Genomic DNA, 18,337 nt, shown 5'->3' with positions numbered 1-18,337 from the left:
GGAGAAAAATACTAATATAAAAAAATTTTAAGAGGATATGGAACCAGAATTTTGGAGTACCTGGGATTGTTATTTGGTAATGTTTTTATGGATTTTTGCAAGATTAATTAGTGTTTAATTAGTGTTTCCAATAATTCTTTCCACTTAAATAATTTTTATATATAGTGTATATATACTCCTTTAAAGCTATAATTTATTTAACTGATCATTTGGTGATTTTAGGTTATTTCTGCCATCTTGGTTGCCACAGAGTACAGAGGACAGAAACTCTCAGCTGATAATGAGTACAATAAAACAAATATATACGAAATATCCAGAAAAAATGTTTTTGAAAATGCGTAAATACACAAGCTTACTAAAACATCCACGGTGCATGAAAATTACCTATATTCACGAAAGAGGACTTGCAGATTCGCATTTTTGTTTGTTTGTGGTTGTCTTTTTTTTTTTTTTTTTTCCTTCCCTTAAAGGAGGCACTGGAGATTGAACCCAGGACTTCGTGCACACTAAGTGCATGCTCTACCACTGAGTTCTATCCCCCACCCCACAGATTTGCATTTTTGACTGAATTGTCTTCTCCATCTAAATCAGATCTGGCCTCATTCTCTTCTCTTTAGCAGCTGGTTTTGCCCAAGGGAAACAGCAGCAAATAAGTGGTTTCTTTTTGTGAAATAATGAGTGACATCCATTATGTGGCAATTTATAAAGCAGTCTTCATCCTTCTTGCAAATAAACCCTGCAGAAGACATCACACCTTATACAACAAAGTCTCCTTTTGAAAGTTGACACTATGTAAAGACTAATTTAATTGTCTCTGTACTTGAAGTTAGGGCTGTACTATCCAAATAGTTACCTGTTTTACCAGGCTTTCTCAAAAGCAGCAATAATGCAGACTTATCCAAAACACAACATTCTAGACATACATTTTTTTTTTATTGCAGTTAATGGAGGCTGAGTGGAGACATGAAATAAACAGATTTCTGTTGATAAATGCTTCTTGTGAAATAAAGCAACAACTATACATGGTTTCCAATACTTTTTTAGCTATAAAATAACACACTTGTAATGAAAATATTTTTAAATGCAGACTGTATACAATGTAGGAAGGAAAAAAATCTCATACTCCTACCACTTGAACAACTATTCTTAATATGTTAGTGTACTTGTGCCCTGGCTTTTCTGTACATGCATTTTTTACATACTTGAAGTTGTTCAAAACAAAATACCTTTTTAAGAACAGAAGCACATTTTCCCTATTAACTCTGTCAATACTTTCATAGTTAAAATAACCATTAGCATTTTCCTGATTGTCAGGATGATTAATGTGGAAAATTAGAAAATACAATCCAGAATAAAGAAAAAAATTTAAATCACCCATAAATGCAAGCAGTGTTAATATTTGGTTTATTTTCTTCAGAGTTTAAAAAATATATGTGTTAAGATCTTTACATTGCTGAAATCATACTGTAATTTACTCACCGTTAAAATCTTAAACATAATTTTTATAAACTATTTGAAAATACAATTGTATCTAGATATATGGGTGAATACTTTTATTGCAGAAAATTTGAAGAAAATAGGAAAGTACCAAAGAAAACAAAAATAATTGGTAAATCCCACCACCAGCATTAACACCTTATATTCTTGTTGGTATATTTATTAACTTTTTTTTTAAAATTTCATACATGTGCATTTTTGAACAGTAAGTGCTGTTTTTTAAACAGTAAGTTCAATGTATTTCATGGATGCTTCAAAATGTCTACTATAGACATTTAGATTGTTTTAATGTTTCACCAAATATGTATTCGGATAATGTTTCTTTCTGTATTTAAAATTTGTTCCAAAATAAATTCTCAATAGTAAACTTAATATGTCAAGAAGCATAAGCATTTTTAAAGCTCATCATGTGTTTAAAAAGAGATTTTCCAAAAAAATTATAACAATTTATGATCCTACCAGCAATTCATCATAGCTTTTATGCATCTTTCTGATTACAGCTTAAATTACATTCTGATGGGCTTTGTTTCAAGGTAAAACTTTCCAGTGTTCTTATCCGTGAGTTACAATAGGGTAGGAGCTTGCTTATGTAATTTGTCAGTGAGACATTCTGTAGGAAGTTTTTGTTATTAGTAATTAGGAGGCATTTAGTCACAGGAACCCTTTTACTTAGGATTTGTCAGAGGAGGTGCAGGGGAAATCAGCTCCAAGTAGAAAGTAAGGAAATGAGTTCTGGCTATGAGACAGAGCCACAGCAATTTTATGCTCTACTTCTGTTTCCTTTCCAGCCCATTCTTCACTCACCACATAGGTATCCCACCAAAAATCATTCTCTATTTCCTCCTGCCTCTTTCCAGGTTCTCCCAGTGCTTTTAATGGTGGACTTCAGGGGTTCGGTTCGTGAAATGATCTGCCCTTACTACAAAGAACATGAGAATGAAAAGCTGACTTAACGTGCAAAGAAAGATGAGCTCCACATGAAAGCCTTGATTAAATAATCATAATTATAATGCATTTTATATATTTATATGGAATCTATTTATATTTTTTGTAATTATGGTACATTATGCATTTGTTTATTTACATGTAATGGCTAGTAATCATTTCTGCTAAATAGACTATCTGACTTTCATGTGCTAAATTAATTTTAATTGTGGTTGTGTTTACTAGTGCTAAGGTAGAAATGTTTCAGTAAAGGTAGACTCTCAAAACTATGTTGTTGTGTAACAGCTCCAACCCCCAGTCCCTACCATAGTTTTGGTTCTCCATCCAAATTCTTGGGGGCCCCCTGGTTTTGATTCTGATGACAAGGATTGGTGCTCACCTCCAGTGCCTCTCTGCACTTCCCAAGCTCTAAGTGCCCTTGCACAGAATGCGTCTTCCTTTGGGCCCTATGAGCCATTTACGTGCAGCAGTAGTATCTGTTTTTTCCCATATATTCTTTCTCTTTAAGGGTTCCTTATAAAAACCCTGACTCTTGTTCTGTTATGCCTTTTCTTTCTCAAGTCTTTTCCCTCTTTTTCTAATTATCTCCTGGAGGGACAGCATAGGTGTATTGGAATTAAGTTCCTCATGTTGTGGTATTCCTAAAAGAAATACAAAATAGAAGCTGGGTATCCTGTTCTAGATTTTTGCTTAGGGGGAATGGGCAGTTGGCTAAGGGTCACTAGGAAATTAACAGTGTGCAAATAGTCACTCTAAAGTCTGTTATACCAACAGCCACCTCCGCTTTGCAGTGGAGTGTTCAGGCTCCATCCTTCACGTTGAGTAGAGCAGGCAACAAAAGACACATTTGTTTATCAGAAACCTTGCTTTGCAACTTTGTGAACCAGCACAGTTGGTCACAAAAGGAAATAAAATTCTTGAGTGAGCTGTTCTCCTTGTTTGGAGAGAGAAATGTGTCAAAACATTTTGACACAGCTGAGGGTTGCTGGAGCATTTGCTCTTGCTGAAGACATTGGAGTTTAGTTCTCATTTTCCCTAGCAGACCATATGTCTGTTGACTATTATTCTGAATATCCAGATATTCACTAATATTTCCTAAAATAATATTTAAATATTGTGGTATATAAACCAAATTTCTTTATTTCCTTCAAATGAATTTTTAACATACAAACTTTCTGGTGAGATTATAGAAAAGGACAATTTGTGACAGTTTTCTTCTTTTCCTTAATTTATTAGGATAAGTGAAAATTCAGTAATAGGTATTTCATAGGTCTGCTTCAAGTAGCAATATAACACACTTGCATTCCTTAAAATTGTTAAAATGGCATTCTGTTAGGCTCAAGATTTTGATCTTTTCAGTTGCTCTTTTGCTGCCTCTCCTCTACATGTGTCATTCCTTGTGTTGGAGTTATTTGCAGAAACCAAAGCCCAGATTGGAAGCATTGGTCAAATAAGTGCCTTTGAGAAAGAAAGAATTTATTTAAATACAACACAGAAGTTTAAGTTCTGGGAGAAACTAGAGCCAAATATAGTGACCTTAATGGCTTTGGGGAAGTTATTGCTTTTTATAGCCTCATACCATTTGAAAGCCATAGCTTATTCAGCCAGTCATGCAGAAGAACCTTTCTGTGGTTGGCATAAGAGAATGAGAAAGGGAGGCTTTTTACAGACCTCTCTAGGTCTTCTATGCTTGCTTTCCTTTCCAGTTTTTTCCCTTTCCTTATATGAAACCGTGCTCTGCCTTGAAGATGCCAGCTGGGCTGCAGCACAGGACTTTAAGATGCAAAGAGTTGTCCAGCCTTCCTGCTCTCCACTTGCCTTTCCCCTCTACCCGAGCCTGGAGAACACCATACCTAAACTGCAACTAGCAGATGAGACTAACCTGTGATGGTGCAGTTTCTAGAACCTTCCTTCTTAAGTTTTCAGTGTTTAATTCTTGCTAACAGGAAATGCTCCTCTTAATCTCTTAGGCTGAATTGAGCTATTTCTTGAATGTGTTTTGTTGGCATGGAGTACTAAGCAGAAATATAACAAGTAACCCATTGTATTTTAAATACATACCAGAATGCCTAATTCTAGATTTTAGAATTCTACAAGGAAACTGTATCAAAGTGTACTTAGGTGTCATTTCGACAGCAGCACTGGGGATTGAGTAAACTTCCTGTTCTTAGGCATCTGCCTCTGCTTCTGACTATGAAATGGACTGACCACAAGCCCTAGGTTCCGTGTTTCTCATTCAGTGTTTCTCCTAGAGTCTCGCCTTTGCCTCCACACTAGAGCAGGATTACTTAACTCCTTCTACAGATTCTTGCTTAAAGGTGATTTCACTCAAATCTCAAAAGAAAGCGTTAATATTCTCTTCTAATGCACTAGTAAACAGCAGAGTTTCAAGATGTCGTTTTTTAAGGTCGCCTGCTTACAGTATTCTATGCAAACTTTTGAAATTGTATAAAATATACACAGGGTTTGGTCACCATATGGTAGAGGGAGAAATCAGTCGGTGTATTTTTAAATAATCTGAAAGGCGTGTAGTACAGGAGCTTTATTAAAGTAAATAATTATTAAATTTTAAAAAAGTTCTTTTTTCCTTCTCATTTCTTCTCATGGTTTTCCTGTAATAAGATACCATGCTTCCAAATCTAGAAAACATTTTGTTGTTGATGAAGAACAACACTGTTGACTTTGTAATCTACTTATTTACTTAGAATGAGATCTTTAATATAGTTTAGAAAATGTTGTGTGCTTTGGAGATACAATGTTAAGCTATTAGACCCCATTTCTGTTTTTCTCTTGTTCTTAGACCAGCCACTGTTAGGAGAAAATGTAGGCTCCACTATCAGACTTAAATATCTTTTAATAATTTACTAAACAGAGTGGGTTTTATTTTTTAAATTATTGTTTTCAGAAACCTCTCACTTAAGTATGTAATCTGTGCAGACTCCTATTACAGAGTAAGGAATTAAAACCTGTGGGAATCAGTTTCTAGGTATATAAATCTTTAGGGTATATAAGGAAAGCTAGGAATGGAGAAGCAGATAATTATCACTGTTGTTCAGTTAGGCTGTTAGATTTAACCTTTCTGATAAAGCCCCCTGGGTGTTTCTGCTAAACAGGTGCTGGCGGGTTTTGTTTGACCATTAAACACGGAGCAGTTCGTGCCACTTAATGCTGGATGATTCTGTGACCAAACACCTGTCCTGCAGGGCTTCTCGTGAATTAACAGAATTACAGTTCAGGTCGTTAAAAGTACAAATGTCTGTTTGAATTATCGGGGACTTCTTTTGCTCGCCTGCTAAAGTAGAAATAAGCCTTTTAACACAAACACCTTTTTCTCTGAGGTCACAGGTTTATCATACTTCCCTGGCTGTAAATTCATAAAGGAGCAGGAAGGAGAAAAATCCAGTCTTGTTCTTTCCTCTCAATGCTGAAAACACCTAGATGAAGGAGGAGGGAGCCACCAGGAAAGCCCAGCCACCTCCACCCTCCAGAAATTCTCTAAGCTGCTAGATGTATCAGGAATGGAGGTGGGGAAAGGGGTTTGGGGGGAGTGTAACCCAGTATCTGAGGAAAAGTGCGTGATGTTCCCCCGCTCTACTCCATAACTCTGAGAACCTCTGATGTAGAATATATCCCAAAGAAATATAAAGAATTGTTTTAAATATTCCCTCATCTTTGACCTTGTTTTACAGCCCTCTTCCATTTTTAGAGTCCCTATCTTCAGGGTCCCATCTGTCTGTCTGTCTGTCTTCTTATCTAGTCTATCCATCAACCGACTCATTCATGTATTTACTCACTTGTTCATCCATTCCCCTTACCACACGTTCCACATCGCACCAGGGATCGTTACCTTGTCTTTCCCTGTGACTCCTTTCCTCTTTAAGATTCCTCTCCTCCTGCTGGAAAAGCTTTTGTCCTTTGACCCCGGGGCTGCAGTTTTTACCTTCCAAAATATACTGGAATCAGATCTGAATTCTACAGCCACCAATCAAAAGGAAGAACAGTTAGGAAATAGAAGCCAACATTGAAAACACCCTGTGAAACATTTTGCACATCAAATTTTAGTAACAGTGCTTTATTCTATCAAACAGTTAAGTCAGAAACAGTGGATACAGGCTGAGCGCTATTCCACCCTCTCAGGCGGCCCTATGGACTGCAGATTATCTTTTCCTGTGAAATACTCCCAGTCACACAATTTATTGTTTTCATATTTGCACAGCTAATATTTGCTCTGTGTAAGTAAGTATTCAGTTCAACAAGTACTGAATTGTCTGCTTCACCAGTTAAAGCGATCAAATTTTTTTTTTTTTAGTGAGAAAGAAAACAGACCATCCTTTTCCCCTCATAATCCAACTTGTAGTAAATTTTGATGAATTCTATTACAAAATTCATCTGTTTTTTGTCACTTCATATTATTTAGTTACAAGTTTATTTTTGGAGCACAGTTTACACAAATTTTGTTAAACAGTTTGCATTTTATTGGCTGGTTCTTGATCCTGTCTGTAGAAAACTTAAACATGTGTGTTATTTCAGAATCACTCCTAAAGAAGTGCTCAGCTAGTAAGTACAACACTTTAAAGGGATAAGTGAGCCTGGGATGTAATAACAGAACATGGGTTAGTTCTTGGTTTTCTAATTCTTTAGAAACTATGTCTCTTGATGGACTATAGCCTTAAAAAAAAAAAAAGCTTAATGGAGTTACAACTTACATCCTATAAAATTCAGGTGTTTTAAGGATAGTTAAGTGGTTTTTAATAAATTTACAGAATTGTGCAACCATCATCCTGGTCTACTTTTAGAACATTTCCATCACCCCAGAAAGAAACTTTAGTTTATTTGCAGTCACTCTCCATTCCCACCGGCAACCACTGTTGATAGACTGTGTCTTTCTCTTATGACAACTGGATATGGAACTAAAGTTGTCCAGTCTGCCTCAGCATGGGATAGTAAGTTAGTACCAGAAATCAAAACATCTGTTCTCTACCCAAGCGTCTCTCAGCCAAAGTTCAGGATTAGTTACTGGTAGCTGCTTTTTCAATTCTATCTTTTAAATAAAAGAAAAAAAAATTTTCCCCCCGTTCATTCTCAGAGTAGTGTCACAAAGCTAACTTACAACCCACCCATTTCCCTAATTTAAATCTCTCATACTTATACAGCTGTGGGGCCTAGGGCCAGATGTGGGACCTATGGTGGTCTGGCAAGGACTCTTTTCCATGTTACTTTTGTTGGGAAAGTATTTCACAAATATGCATGATAATTTTTTAGTAAACAGTGGATCTTCTTTTCAGTTTTCAAAAAGTCTTAGTAAAAATATTTAACAAATTTTATGGGTGTTTCTGAAATAGAATGCCATGACTCACAAGGCACCCTTGTTTCTGTAAGCATCCTAATGCCTATCCATTTTAGGTAGGAAGATTTTTACAAGTAAGTTGAGCTCTAAGACTGTTAATAAAGAAAAGCTCAGATGTCTTGGTCTCTAAAAAAAACTTTTATAGACATGAAATTCCTTAACTAAACTGGATCCTGTTAACATTTCAATATACTTATATTATAAATTTAATATGGTGGTTTATTAATTACAATAACTATAATTAAATGGCAGATATGGGGAACAAGGAAATACTTAACAGGCTCTTTCCCTGTTCTCCCCACCACGAGAGAATTATATATTGATTTTTTTCCCTAAGTTTATACATTTGCAAAATTATGAAGATTTAAAATATGTATCTCTCTTTTTAAAAGAGAATTTGTCCCTTTATCTTCTTCACTGCTGACCTGCTTTTTCACTGCTTTTTCTCTGCTGGCCTCTAATACATAATAGCACTAGAGATGGTGGTGTGGAATTAAGAACAGGGGCTCCTCAGGTCAAATTCCTGGTTCAAATCTAAGCTCTGCCAGTTCCTACCTGTCTGACCTTAGGCATATCACTTTATGTCAGTTTCTATTCTTTAAAATCTTTTCAAGCATTGTTACGAGGGTTAATTAGATAATACACAGGGCACAGTACCTGGCACCTAGGTAACATTTAATGAGAACAATGATATTGTGGCTGTTTTTATTCTACAGCTTGACTTTCTAATGGCTTTTGGTGTCAACTGGGTTTTCTTTTTTAAGGACTGAGAAAGCCTTGATGTCTGTTAAGAAACTCATCAGCTCTTTTGTTTCCATTGATATTCAATTCCGTTTCAGGACCTAGTTTTTCTTAAGCCTTTAAATAATGTGTAAATCTCTTTGATTCATCATTTGCAGTTTGTAAATGTTAGCAACATATTTTCTTCGATCAATGTTTAACCTCTGTTTTCAACGATTATATCTTTTTAAAGATTAAAACCCACATATAAACTCAGATAAGTTTCCTTAATTTTTAAACTATGTTTACACATTTAATACATCTTATCTTCTTAACCTCTCCAAATGCACAACCAGGGCAATACCGACATTTAGCAAGCCAAGCATTTCCAAGGCCATCAGCCGGAGCCCATGTCTGCGCTGAGTCTCCTCTGCAGGATGCTGTCTGTGAGCCTCAGGTCAGAACTGCTGGGGGAGACCTGGGAGTCGGCCACTTGCATCTTTTCCTGGAGCCTAGAATCGGTCACGTGGTCCCTTTCCTATTTTTGATAAACCATAATCTCAGATATGAATTATTGAGGTTCTACTTCTCCTATTCAGATCTAAGTTTTACTTAAAATCGGTTACTGCGCCTTTGTACTATTAATGTACTTGTCTCACGGTTTTGTAGTTACTGTATCAAAATACAGTATTTTACAATATTAAGATGGCTGTAATTTATTTAATCCCTCTGTTGTTGGATATTAAGCTATTTCTAATTCTTTCCTATAAATAGCTGTGTTGAAAACCATACTTGTGGAGATACTTTGCATACATCCTTATTTCTTTGGGATAAATTCCCAAAACACAATAACTGGGTACCATTATACCAATATTAGTTACCTGCTATAGTCCAATACCTGCTGTTACAACCCTTCTACTGCTGCTCTCATTTCTACTCCCTGATGAACTTTAGAATCATTCTACCAAATTACAGAAAAAATACTATTGGGATTATTAGGAAAAAATGACCAATGTTGTATATTAATACATTCAGGTTGAACCCTTTATAGTATGATAGAGGTGATAGAAATAAAACATAGACGCAAAATTATGGATTTTCTTGTAATTTGACAGAAAGATTCTGAAGTTCCTTTAGGGATGAAAAGATGGAGGATTTTTTTCACAGTAGATATCAGAACACATCTTACACAGCTAAAATTGTGATATGGCATTGAAAGAGCATAGCCCTATATTTCTGTTCCTATTGTTGACAATTTCTCTCCCCAAAATCAAATGGGTACTGAGTTTTATCAAATGTCCCTTTGACCTCACTCAAGACAATCATATCTTTTCTTTTTACATCTGTTTGTATTTGATTACAGTTATTTTCTAATTTGAAACCTTCCTTGCATTTCTGGAGTAAATCATACTTAGTTCTTAAAAAAAAAAAAAAAAAGGAAAGAGACCTAGCAAACACTGTATTAAAAGTTTCAGAGTTTTTCACTTGCCTTTAAAAGGGGGATTAGTCTATAGAGATGTTAAAGTTCTAAAATATTTTCGAGACTAACTTCCAGTGTTTTGCAATTGTAAGAGGACTTGGAAAGCTTTTCATCTGCTTTGTCCCCTGGTGTAGTACCCTAAACAGATGATCTAATGGGGTTGCCATCCATCAAGAGGAACTACTGTGGCTTTTGTCACTTTCCAGATACTTACTGGTAGGAAAGTATCACCATAGGAATGAGTGTGTTGTAATCATCATCTTGATGACAGACATTGCGTCCCAAGTTTGGTTGACACGTGATGAAGGTGCTTGGTATATTTAATCTTCTTAATGAAACCCCAAGGAAAGTATCAGTCCCGACACTAATGACGATAAATGGGCTTTGCACTCTCAGAGTGCTCTTACTCCCAGGAGCTCAGCGCTCCTCACGATTAATTATTTCAGTCATTCTCCCGGTTGTCCCAGGAGGTGGGGGGCTGAATGCTTCCTCTTAAAAAAAAAAAAAAAAGTAACTCTTTTCTTCTGTTCTACATTCTACATTCTAGAACTAGGTAGCTACCTTATAAAGGTCATCTGTATGTCCGCTGGTAGACCTCAGTCTCAAAATCACGTTTCTTTCACATACTAGTACCAGGCTCGCAGCAAATGTGGAGTAGTAAAGCTGGAGGGAATTTGGATGACAGTTTGGCACGATGCTATGAGTGGTGTAGCCTGAAGTTGGTAAAAAAAGAGACAGGCAGTGGCTGAGTTAGCGCTGGGAACCTCCATTAGAAGTAGTAATCCATGGCGCTGAGGGTTGGTTTTGAAGGTATCTTACTGAGGCACCTCTTAATTATACTTACTCTTCCTCCAGCATTGTGCCAGGCGACTGCAGGGCATCTCTGTCAGCCCTGTTTTACAGAGAGGGGCACTGGTCCTTTCTCACCCTGCTCTAATGTGTTAGCACCTGGGGGCTTTTCACGGGGACAAGAGAAAGGTGAGATGTCTGAAATTTTCAGTAATACCTCTTCAGCGGTCCTCATCCTCCAGGGACCCTCTGTTTCTCTGCCAGGATAACTTTCCTCTTGCTTTCACTTCAGTACCCACTTGATTCTGGGGAGAGAAAGTATTCAATAGCAGGAACAGGGGTCTATATAGCTTTGCTCTTCCATGCCAGTATGACAGTTTGAGCTGTCCGCTCTCTGCAGACACACCTGGTCAGGGGAGCAGGGATCCAGCTAAAGCTACATTGTAGTCTGGTGACCACCTCATCCTTCTTCCTTTTACAATATGCCAGTCAGTCTTCTCCAAAGTTTTGTCATTTTAGTTCTGTCTCTTCAGTTAGACTGCAAACTCTGTGGGTGAATGTTCAGGTTGATTTTTTTTCTTTTAAACTCCATTAAATTGCCCCTACATGTACCTCAGCGCCTGGACATTTGGGTCCACAATAAACACTTGTGGTTGAGCTCTTTGCCATCCACAACTGTCACCAAATACTGCCTGTACATACTGACTGTGCCATTTTAACTTTTCTTTCCCCCTCTTCATCGTTAAATAGAGGCTTAGCTGTCACCACTTTGAGTTTTTATTCCTCCCTATTTTCCTTTCCTGAAGTTCCCCTGAAAGGGAGTTCTTTAAGATGCAAAGGATTGTGCTTAACTTGTGCAGTGAACTCTGGGTGGGGACTAATTACGAGGTTGGAAAACCCCTTCAGGTGGCTGGGTTCTGGGGCATGACTAAAATGCGGCTTTCCTAAATTGAGAACAGCTGGGCCGTGTGGCTAGCGCGTATAAAAGGGGTGGCGCTGGTGCTCTGTGTTGTGGAGACGTCGTGGCTCTTTGGAGCCTGTGGAGCCTCAGCGGAGAGCACCTTTCATCACTGGTGTCGTGACGGGTAAGTGCCTGGAGCTGGCCCTCTGGGTGCCCGTTTCTGTTGTTCTGTAGACACTGTGGTGACCTCATCAAAATGTTGTTAGTTACTAATTTATTGTATTAGTTGTAGTAAGTTTTATTTTATCCTTCCAGTTACAAGTAGAATTTGCTCCCTAAATCCATAGCAAAGGCTTCGTGGATCTTCTTCACAGTGTTATCTCGAAGGCCATCGGTTTTTCTTGTGTATGGTCTGCATCCCTGAATATAAAGGGATAAATAGAGGTAGTAGTGCCTTTTGAAGTATCTTGAACGTGTAGTTCTTGAATGTGTTGTGAAAAGTGGTCACTTAAAAAAAGATCTTAGTTTTTAATAAGAAAATAGAAAGTTGACCATTTCGACAAATGTGGAGAATAACAATGACTTAGTGTCTGTAAACAACTCATCACAGTTTTTATTCTTTAAGGTTCGTAGAAGAGGTGCAGGCTTGGGGAGGGACGATGTGAACTCTGGGGAGGTTCTCGCTTATTGTGACTTCACAGGTAGTAACAAGTGCTAGTGTCTGAGGAAGTGCTTGCAATGTGGGGTCCTGACTTTTATTTAAAGAAATTTCAAAGGAATTGATTATTAAAATGTTCCCATTTACACTGACATCAGCTCCAAAAGAGAAGAACTCCGAGATAAAACAGTTTAATGTTTTATAAATAAACTCCATCCCTGCAGCTTGAACTATGTTCTGATGATATATTTATAAAGCAAATGGCTTTGGTATTTGTTTTCTTATTTTGATAATGTTTTTGTTTTGGATAGTGGACAGTTTGGACAGGCACAATTTCTGAACATAGTTCTGTTTTGTTTTTACAGGTGGGATAGTAACATCTTTGGGGGGAAAGAAAATTGGCTTCCTTTCCTGAAAGTGGTGAATGTACAGCAGGTGGCCACACGGGAGGAACAATAGCCAGATGGCCACCTTCCATGTCTTGTCCTAGGAAACAGAATCCCTTGTAAGAGTCCATGTTGATCTTGGAAATAGAAGGATTAAGAAAAGTTGAGTTTCCACAGAGAACAAGAACTTTACCATCTCCTTTTTGATCTGAAGACTGGGGGACAATGGATGTCATAGAGACTGCAAAGCTTGAAGAACACATGGAAAATCAGACCAGCGATCCCACAAGCACTTACACACGACCTGCTGAGCCTGCTGAAGAAGAAAACAAAAATGGCAATGGTAAACCTAAGAGCTTATCCAACGGGTTGCGGAAGGGCACCAAAAAGTACCCAGACTATATCCAGATTGCTATGCCCACTGAGTCCAGGAACAAATTTCCCCTCGAGTGGTGGAAAACGGGCATCGCCTTTGTGTACGCTCTTTTCAACCTCGTCTTGACAACTGTCATGATCACGGTTGTGCACGAGAGGGTTCCTCCCAAGGAGCTCAGCCCTCCACTCCCAGACAAGTTTTTTGATTACATAGATCGGGTGAAATGGGCATTTTCTGTATCAGAAATAAATGGGATTATATTAGTTGGATTATGGATCACGCAGTGGCTGTTTCTGAGATACAAGTAAGTAAGGTCGAACATGTTCTGGGGTTTTTTGGTGGGGGTGGGAGCAGTTTGCTATTAGTTTATATTTAAGTGAGCAGATGTGTAATTGAAATTCTCTTTCTTGGTTTTATCTGATAAATTCAGTCTTATCCTGGCATTTGATGGAAGGAAGCAATAGAAAGAGCTACAGCATTGAATAAATCCAGTCATTATTCAGTAAGCACTTATCAAGCAGCTGTATGAAAGTGGGACCATGTACGAAAGTACAGACATACTGTGGTAGATGATTCAGAGCCTGTAAATTTAAGGTGCCGTTCTGATTTCAAGCAGCTTGGCACTATGGTATTTGCCTGATAAATCAGGAGGCTTGGAAAGGACGAAGATTCACTTCATCATGCTTGTGTTATTTCAGGCTCTTGACAGGTGGGGAAAGGAGTGGGCTGGGAAGCTTTTTTCTCCATTGCTCATAATGTGATGACTCTTATCGGTCTATAGTCAATAGCAGGCTTTGAGGTTTGCTCCTTTGCAAGAGTGCTCAAACTTTGCATTTCTTTTCCTTTTGCCTATTGATAATCCAATCACAAGAGTTTGTTTAACAAACTGCATTTAGAGCTGGGTCTGTGTGGTTTGGGTTTTAGATTTCTAAAGTAAACACGCCTTCTACTCTCCCCACACCGTCACAAAGGAGCCTTTAGTTCACTGGTTTCAGTCTTCCCGTTTTAGAATAGCAGGAACCAGGAAGTAGTAAGCCAGGTACTTTTACTATGAAGACACCTAAAAATAGGACACGGCTCTGCATTTGTTGGTTGTTTCCTTGCGAATTCTGACTGTGAGTCCATAAAAAGCAAGACCCCTCAGCACCCCCTTTTCTTCTCAGCTGTCATTCAGATGGTCTCTTCTAAGATTCTGGTGATTAAATCACTAAGATACAAGTTTGATCAAAGCATTGCCCATAAACTGAGGCTTTTGAAAATGTAACGTATGCTAACATAGTCGATACAATTCAAAATCAAATAGGATTTCAGTATTAATACCACAAAGATCATTTTTTAAAGAGGGAATTTATGCTGTATTTTTCTTTCAATTGGTGCTTTGAGATCAGAAGAATTCACTCTGTCTTTGCTTAAGAGTTTGCCATTTTGAAAAGTTATTCCACAAACTGAAGTCATTCCTAAGCATTTTCTTTAAAATACCTCTCTTAACGTTTCCCTGATATGTATAAGTAAAAGACCTGGCTATCGGTTGTCTTTTGCTTAGGAGAAGAACTTTTTGCTGCTGAAGTTGTTAGTTATGCCATGCTTTGTGATAAAAGCCAATAATGTTATTTGTTGAATGTTAGCATTTTTCTTGTTAGTGTCTAGATTTGGCACTGACTACAAGAGAGACTGCTTGGGCCAAAGATACTTGCTTCCCCCTTTATTTTAGAGCAAAGTTTTATTCACATATGTGTGAAAAGAGAAGTTTTCCAGGGTCCAGTAAGTAGCTGACTTCTATCCTAAATGAAGCACAACTTCAATTTATTTGCATCTTCACCTAGATAATTGCTGTTAACTGCCGCTCCATTACCACTTTAGGTTTTACCATGTCAAAACCTGTGGTCACACAGGCCAGCCACACATTTTAATGGTAACCACTGTTTTGGTCACAACCATCATCAGAAACTTGCTGGGGAAATCACATTAATTTTCCTTTTTACATTTCAGGTAGAATTGGATCTTATATTTTAGTAACTAGTGGAGTAAATTTTATACTCTTTTGAACACTCCAGCTGAGTAAGAAATGCTATGGGGGAAAAATCATTGGCAGCAGTTCCTTCTCTAAATAAGGCTGCAGAGTACATGTTTCACCTCTAGGTTAATTTTTATTTCTGAGTACAGCTCAGCTCTGAATACCAGGATGAGTCTAATCAACTCATAATAATTCCTGCTATTACTTCACCCTATGGGGCACAATAATTCAGCACTCTTTTCGAACCTGGGGTTGAATCAAAGGGTGAATAGTTTTTCACTTAACCAAATAGAAACGCTCAGCAATATTTTATCACTTGTAACTCTTCAGTACTGGGAAAGGCAGAGCTAGAATAGCAAGCCTTTGAAAGAAATGCCTTGCAATAAGTAAATACTTTCAACTAGTCACGGTGGTGTTTCTGTCTATATTTTGACCCCAGAAACCCTGAAATATCCTTAAAATAGCTCCTGGCGACCAGCAGGCAGCTAAAATTATATTTGTACATAATTCTTTAAATTAGGAGTCCTAGCAGTTAACCTGAATTAGACCTTGATCCATGGCAGACCACCGTCTTGGAGAAAACTTAAAAATATGCAACATGCCTGAATCTGTCTGTTTTTCCAGAGGTTTTTGATCAGTACTAGTTTTGGAAGTCTGAGAGCCCTGAAAATGGGAGATCTAGAATAAGTATATCTTATGTACTAGGGAAGTTACAACTAATAATTCTAGGGGCTTTGTGGATCCCACCCATCTCTTAATCCCCAGAGCCCGGAGTTTATAGACCCACCTACAACTACACAACAGAAAGGGAGTTGCCATCTTTGCCTGGAAGTGAGGACACTCAGCACTCCTGATGCCCCTTCAGGTACCCATGACGTCCACTCCACCATTCCCTTTGGAGGCCTGTGTGCTCAAAGCCAGCTCTGGGAGCCACTGCCTTAGAGTGAGGGCTCACTGGTGAAGGACAAGGACTCATGTTAGTCAAGACAGCTGTCTCCACCAGAACATAGAAAGTGAGAAGGGACTTGTGGGGTTTTTTGGGGGTTTTTTGCCCTTTTAATCAAGATCAAATAAAGTAAGGGTAAACTAATCAGTTTACAGCCTCACTTTTAAATGTCCTTAAATGCATGAGGACACACTGAACTTCAGAATGTCATTCTCTGAAAATCTATGTAGTCATAGACAAAATAGTTCATGCCCAAGTTGTCAGAATATTTTTGGATGGATTCCCAAATACACCTTGCTTATATAACTGAGGTTAAGCCAGTTGTCCCGTTTCCCTGTGTGCCCAATTATGTAGCACCACCTTAGCGCATTAGTTAATTCCTCTGTGACTGTGGCTCGCTTGCACCTTTGCTGTGTTCTCAAGCGAGAGCTTATTAATGCAGTGAGTTGACTGACAGCGTAGAGAGGTTCACTGAATTCTCTGGCTAGGAGTGCTGGTGATCTAGAACCCTTGGTCTACTTTTAACTCCCCCACCCCCACAGACTCGTTCCTCTGGGGCCCAGCCCACCTAGGTTGATTGCAGTATATGAATCTTCGGTTTTGAAAACGGCGATTATTCTTTGTCCTGCATTATTTTATATTGCCTTAGGAGAAAAAAAAACAGTAAACCCGTATCTCCTCGTCCCTATTCTTCCTTTAGGTCAATAGTGGGGCGCAGATTCTTTTTTATCATTGGAACTTTATACCTGTATCGCTGTATCACGATGTACGTCACCACTCTCCCTGTGCCTGGAATGCATTTCCAGTGCGCTCCAAAGGTAAGTCCCTCTGAGCTACCATGTGGAGGACATTAAGAAAACAGTCACTGAACACTTGCTCTCTGTTGGACATTCTTCTAGGCACGTTCATATGTGCTAATGGAAATGCAGCGTATTTTCTGGTTTTCTTTATTTCTGTATTTTGAGAGGAGAAATTAAGATGTGTTCATAACATTTATATCTTTGTGCATAAAAAAATGCATTTTCTACTAACTGGAAGTTACTATTGGGTCTTTGACTTTTTTTTGAACACACTCAATTTTTCTTTTTTATTTTTTTAATTGAAGTTAGTCAGTTTACAGCATGTCAATTTCTGGTGTGCAGCATAATGTTTCAGTCATACATATACACACATATTTGTTTGCATATTCTTTTCATTATAGGTTACTACAAGATATTAAACATAGTTCCCTGTGCTGTACAGAAGATACTTGATGTTTATTTTATATATAATAGTATTTGCAAATCTCAAACTCCCAATTTATCCCTTTCCCCCATGGTGACCATAAGTTTGTTTTCTATGTCTGTGTGACTCTTTACTTTTTGCCTTCTCACTTACTCATTCATTCATGCTCATTTCTAAAGTTTTAAGCTGCTGTTATATACCAGGCGCTGTGTAACACCAATGACCAAAACAAAGTTCTCCTCCTCCAAGGGCTGATATTCTTACTGAAGGATGACAACTGGTAAATCATAGTTTGTCACATGGTGATAAGTCAGGTGGCTGTCAGATGAAGAACAGTAAAGCTGAGTAAGGGTGAGAGGGACTGTGAGAGTAGGAGCTATTCTGTAGAGTCATCCAGAGAAGCTTCTTCAGTAAGAAAGCTTTGGGGCAACCAAGATGAAGGAGTGAGCCACGTGGATAGGGTGAGAGCTCCAGGACGAGGAAATAATAGCTTAGTCACAGTGTGTTCAGGGAAGAGCAGGGGGACCAGTGTGGCTGCGCAGAGCTGCAGAGCATTGAGGTGATGGAGCCACAGGTCCCTTGGGGCCATCATGCCCCATTGTAGGAACTTGAACCTTGGTGGTGGCAGTGGGAGTGAGGAGGAGTCGTTCGATTTCGGGATACGTCTTGAAGGTAGGGCCAACAGGATGTGCTCATAAGTTGGATGTGGGTTTAAGAGAAAGAAGTCAAGGATGACCTCAAAGTTTTTAGTAACTGGAGCGATAGCGTGGCCTTTTGCTGAGGTGGAGCGTGAGAATGGATACTGAAACTGTCTTCAGCAGGATTTGTAGTTTCTCCAGGTAGAGTCATTTGTCGAGAGAGCTGTGAATCATCTCGACCCCAGTGTGCCCTGGTTTGTAAAAAAGGAAACTTGCAAATCATGTGCTTTCTGGACAAGGGAATGAAGTCCAACATATTTTACTGAACACAAAGCAGACGTCCAAGGTGGAAGGAAAAACAGAGTTGTTCTGAAGCCAACAGTCTCCTTCACCAAATTTAGGTGTGGTTTGGAGAA

At 38.4% G+C, this 18,337-nt stretch overlaps 1 protein-coding gene across 10 annotated transcripts in view; it reads left to right on the top strand.

The window, feature by feature from the left end:
* SGMS2 (sphingomyelin synthase 2) overlaps nt 1–18,337 on the top strand; it is an 82,382-nt gene that overhangs the window by 45,232 nt on the left and 18,813 nt on the right. For 7 of the 10 annotated variants that reach the window (XR_012499455.1, XM_074342705.1, XM_074342704.1 and 4 more), the window contains exons 3-4: nt 12,703–13,403; nt 16,760–16,877. Coding sequence is in view for 9 of the 10 variants with exons in the window: in XM_074342705.1 (XP_074198806.1) it covers nt 12,949–13,403; nt 16,760–16,877 (573 nt within the window). In the remaining variant the exon portion in view is untranslated. Of the gene's footprint in view, nt 1–8,865; nt 8,967–12,702; nt 13,404–16,759; nt 16,878–18,337 lie in introns of all 10 variants that reach the window. The other 3 variants (XM_074342698.1, XM_074342691.1, XM_074342674.1) reach the window with 1 other exon arrangement.

This window comes from Camelus bactrianus, chromosome 2 (assembly GCF_048773025.1).
Source record: "Camelus bactrianus isolate YW-2024 breed Bactrian camel chromosome 2, ASM4877302v1, whole genome shotgun sequence".
In the NCBI taxonomy this organism is placed as follows: domain Eukaryota; kingdom Metazoa; phylum Chordata; class Mammalia; order Artiodactyla; family Camelidae; genus Camelus; species Camelus bactrianus.
Note: the sequence above shows the minus strand (reverse complement) of the source record. Positions and strands in the feature narration are given on the sequence as shown.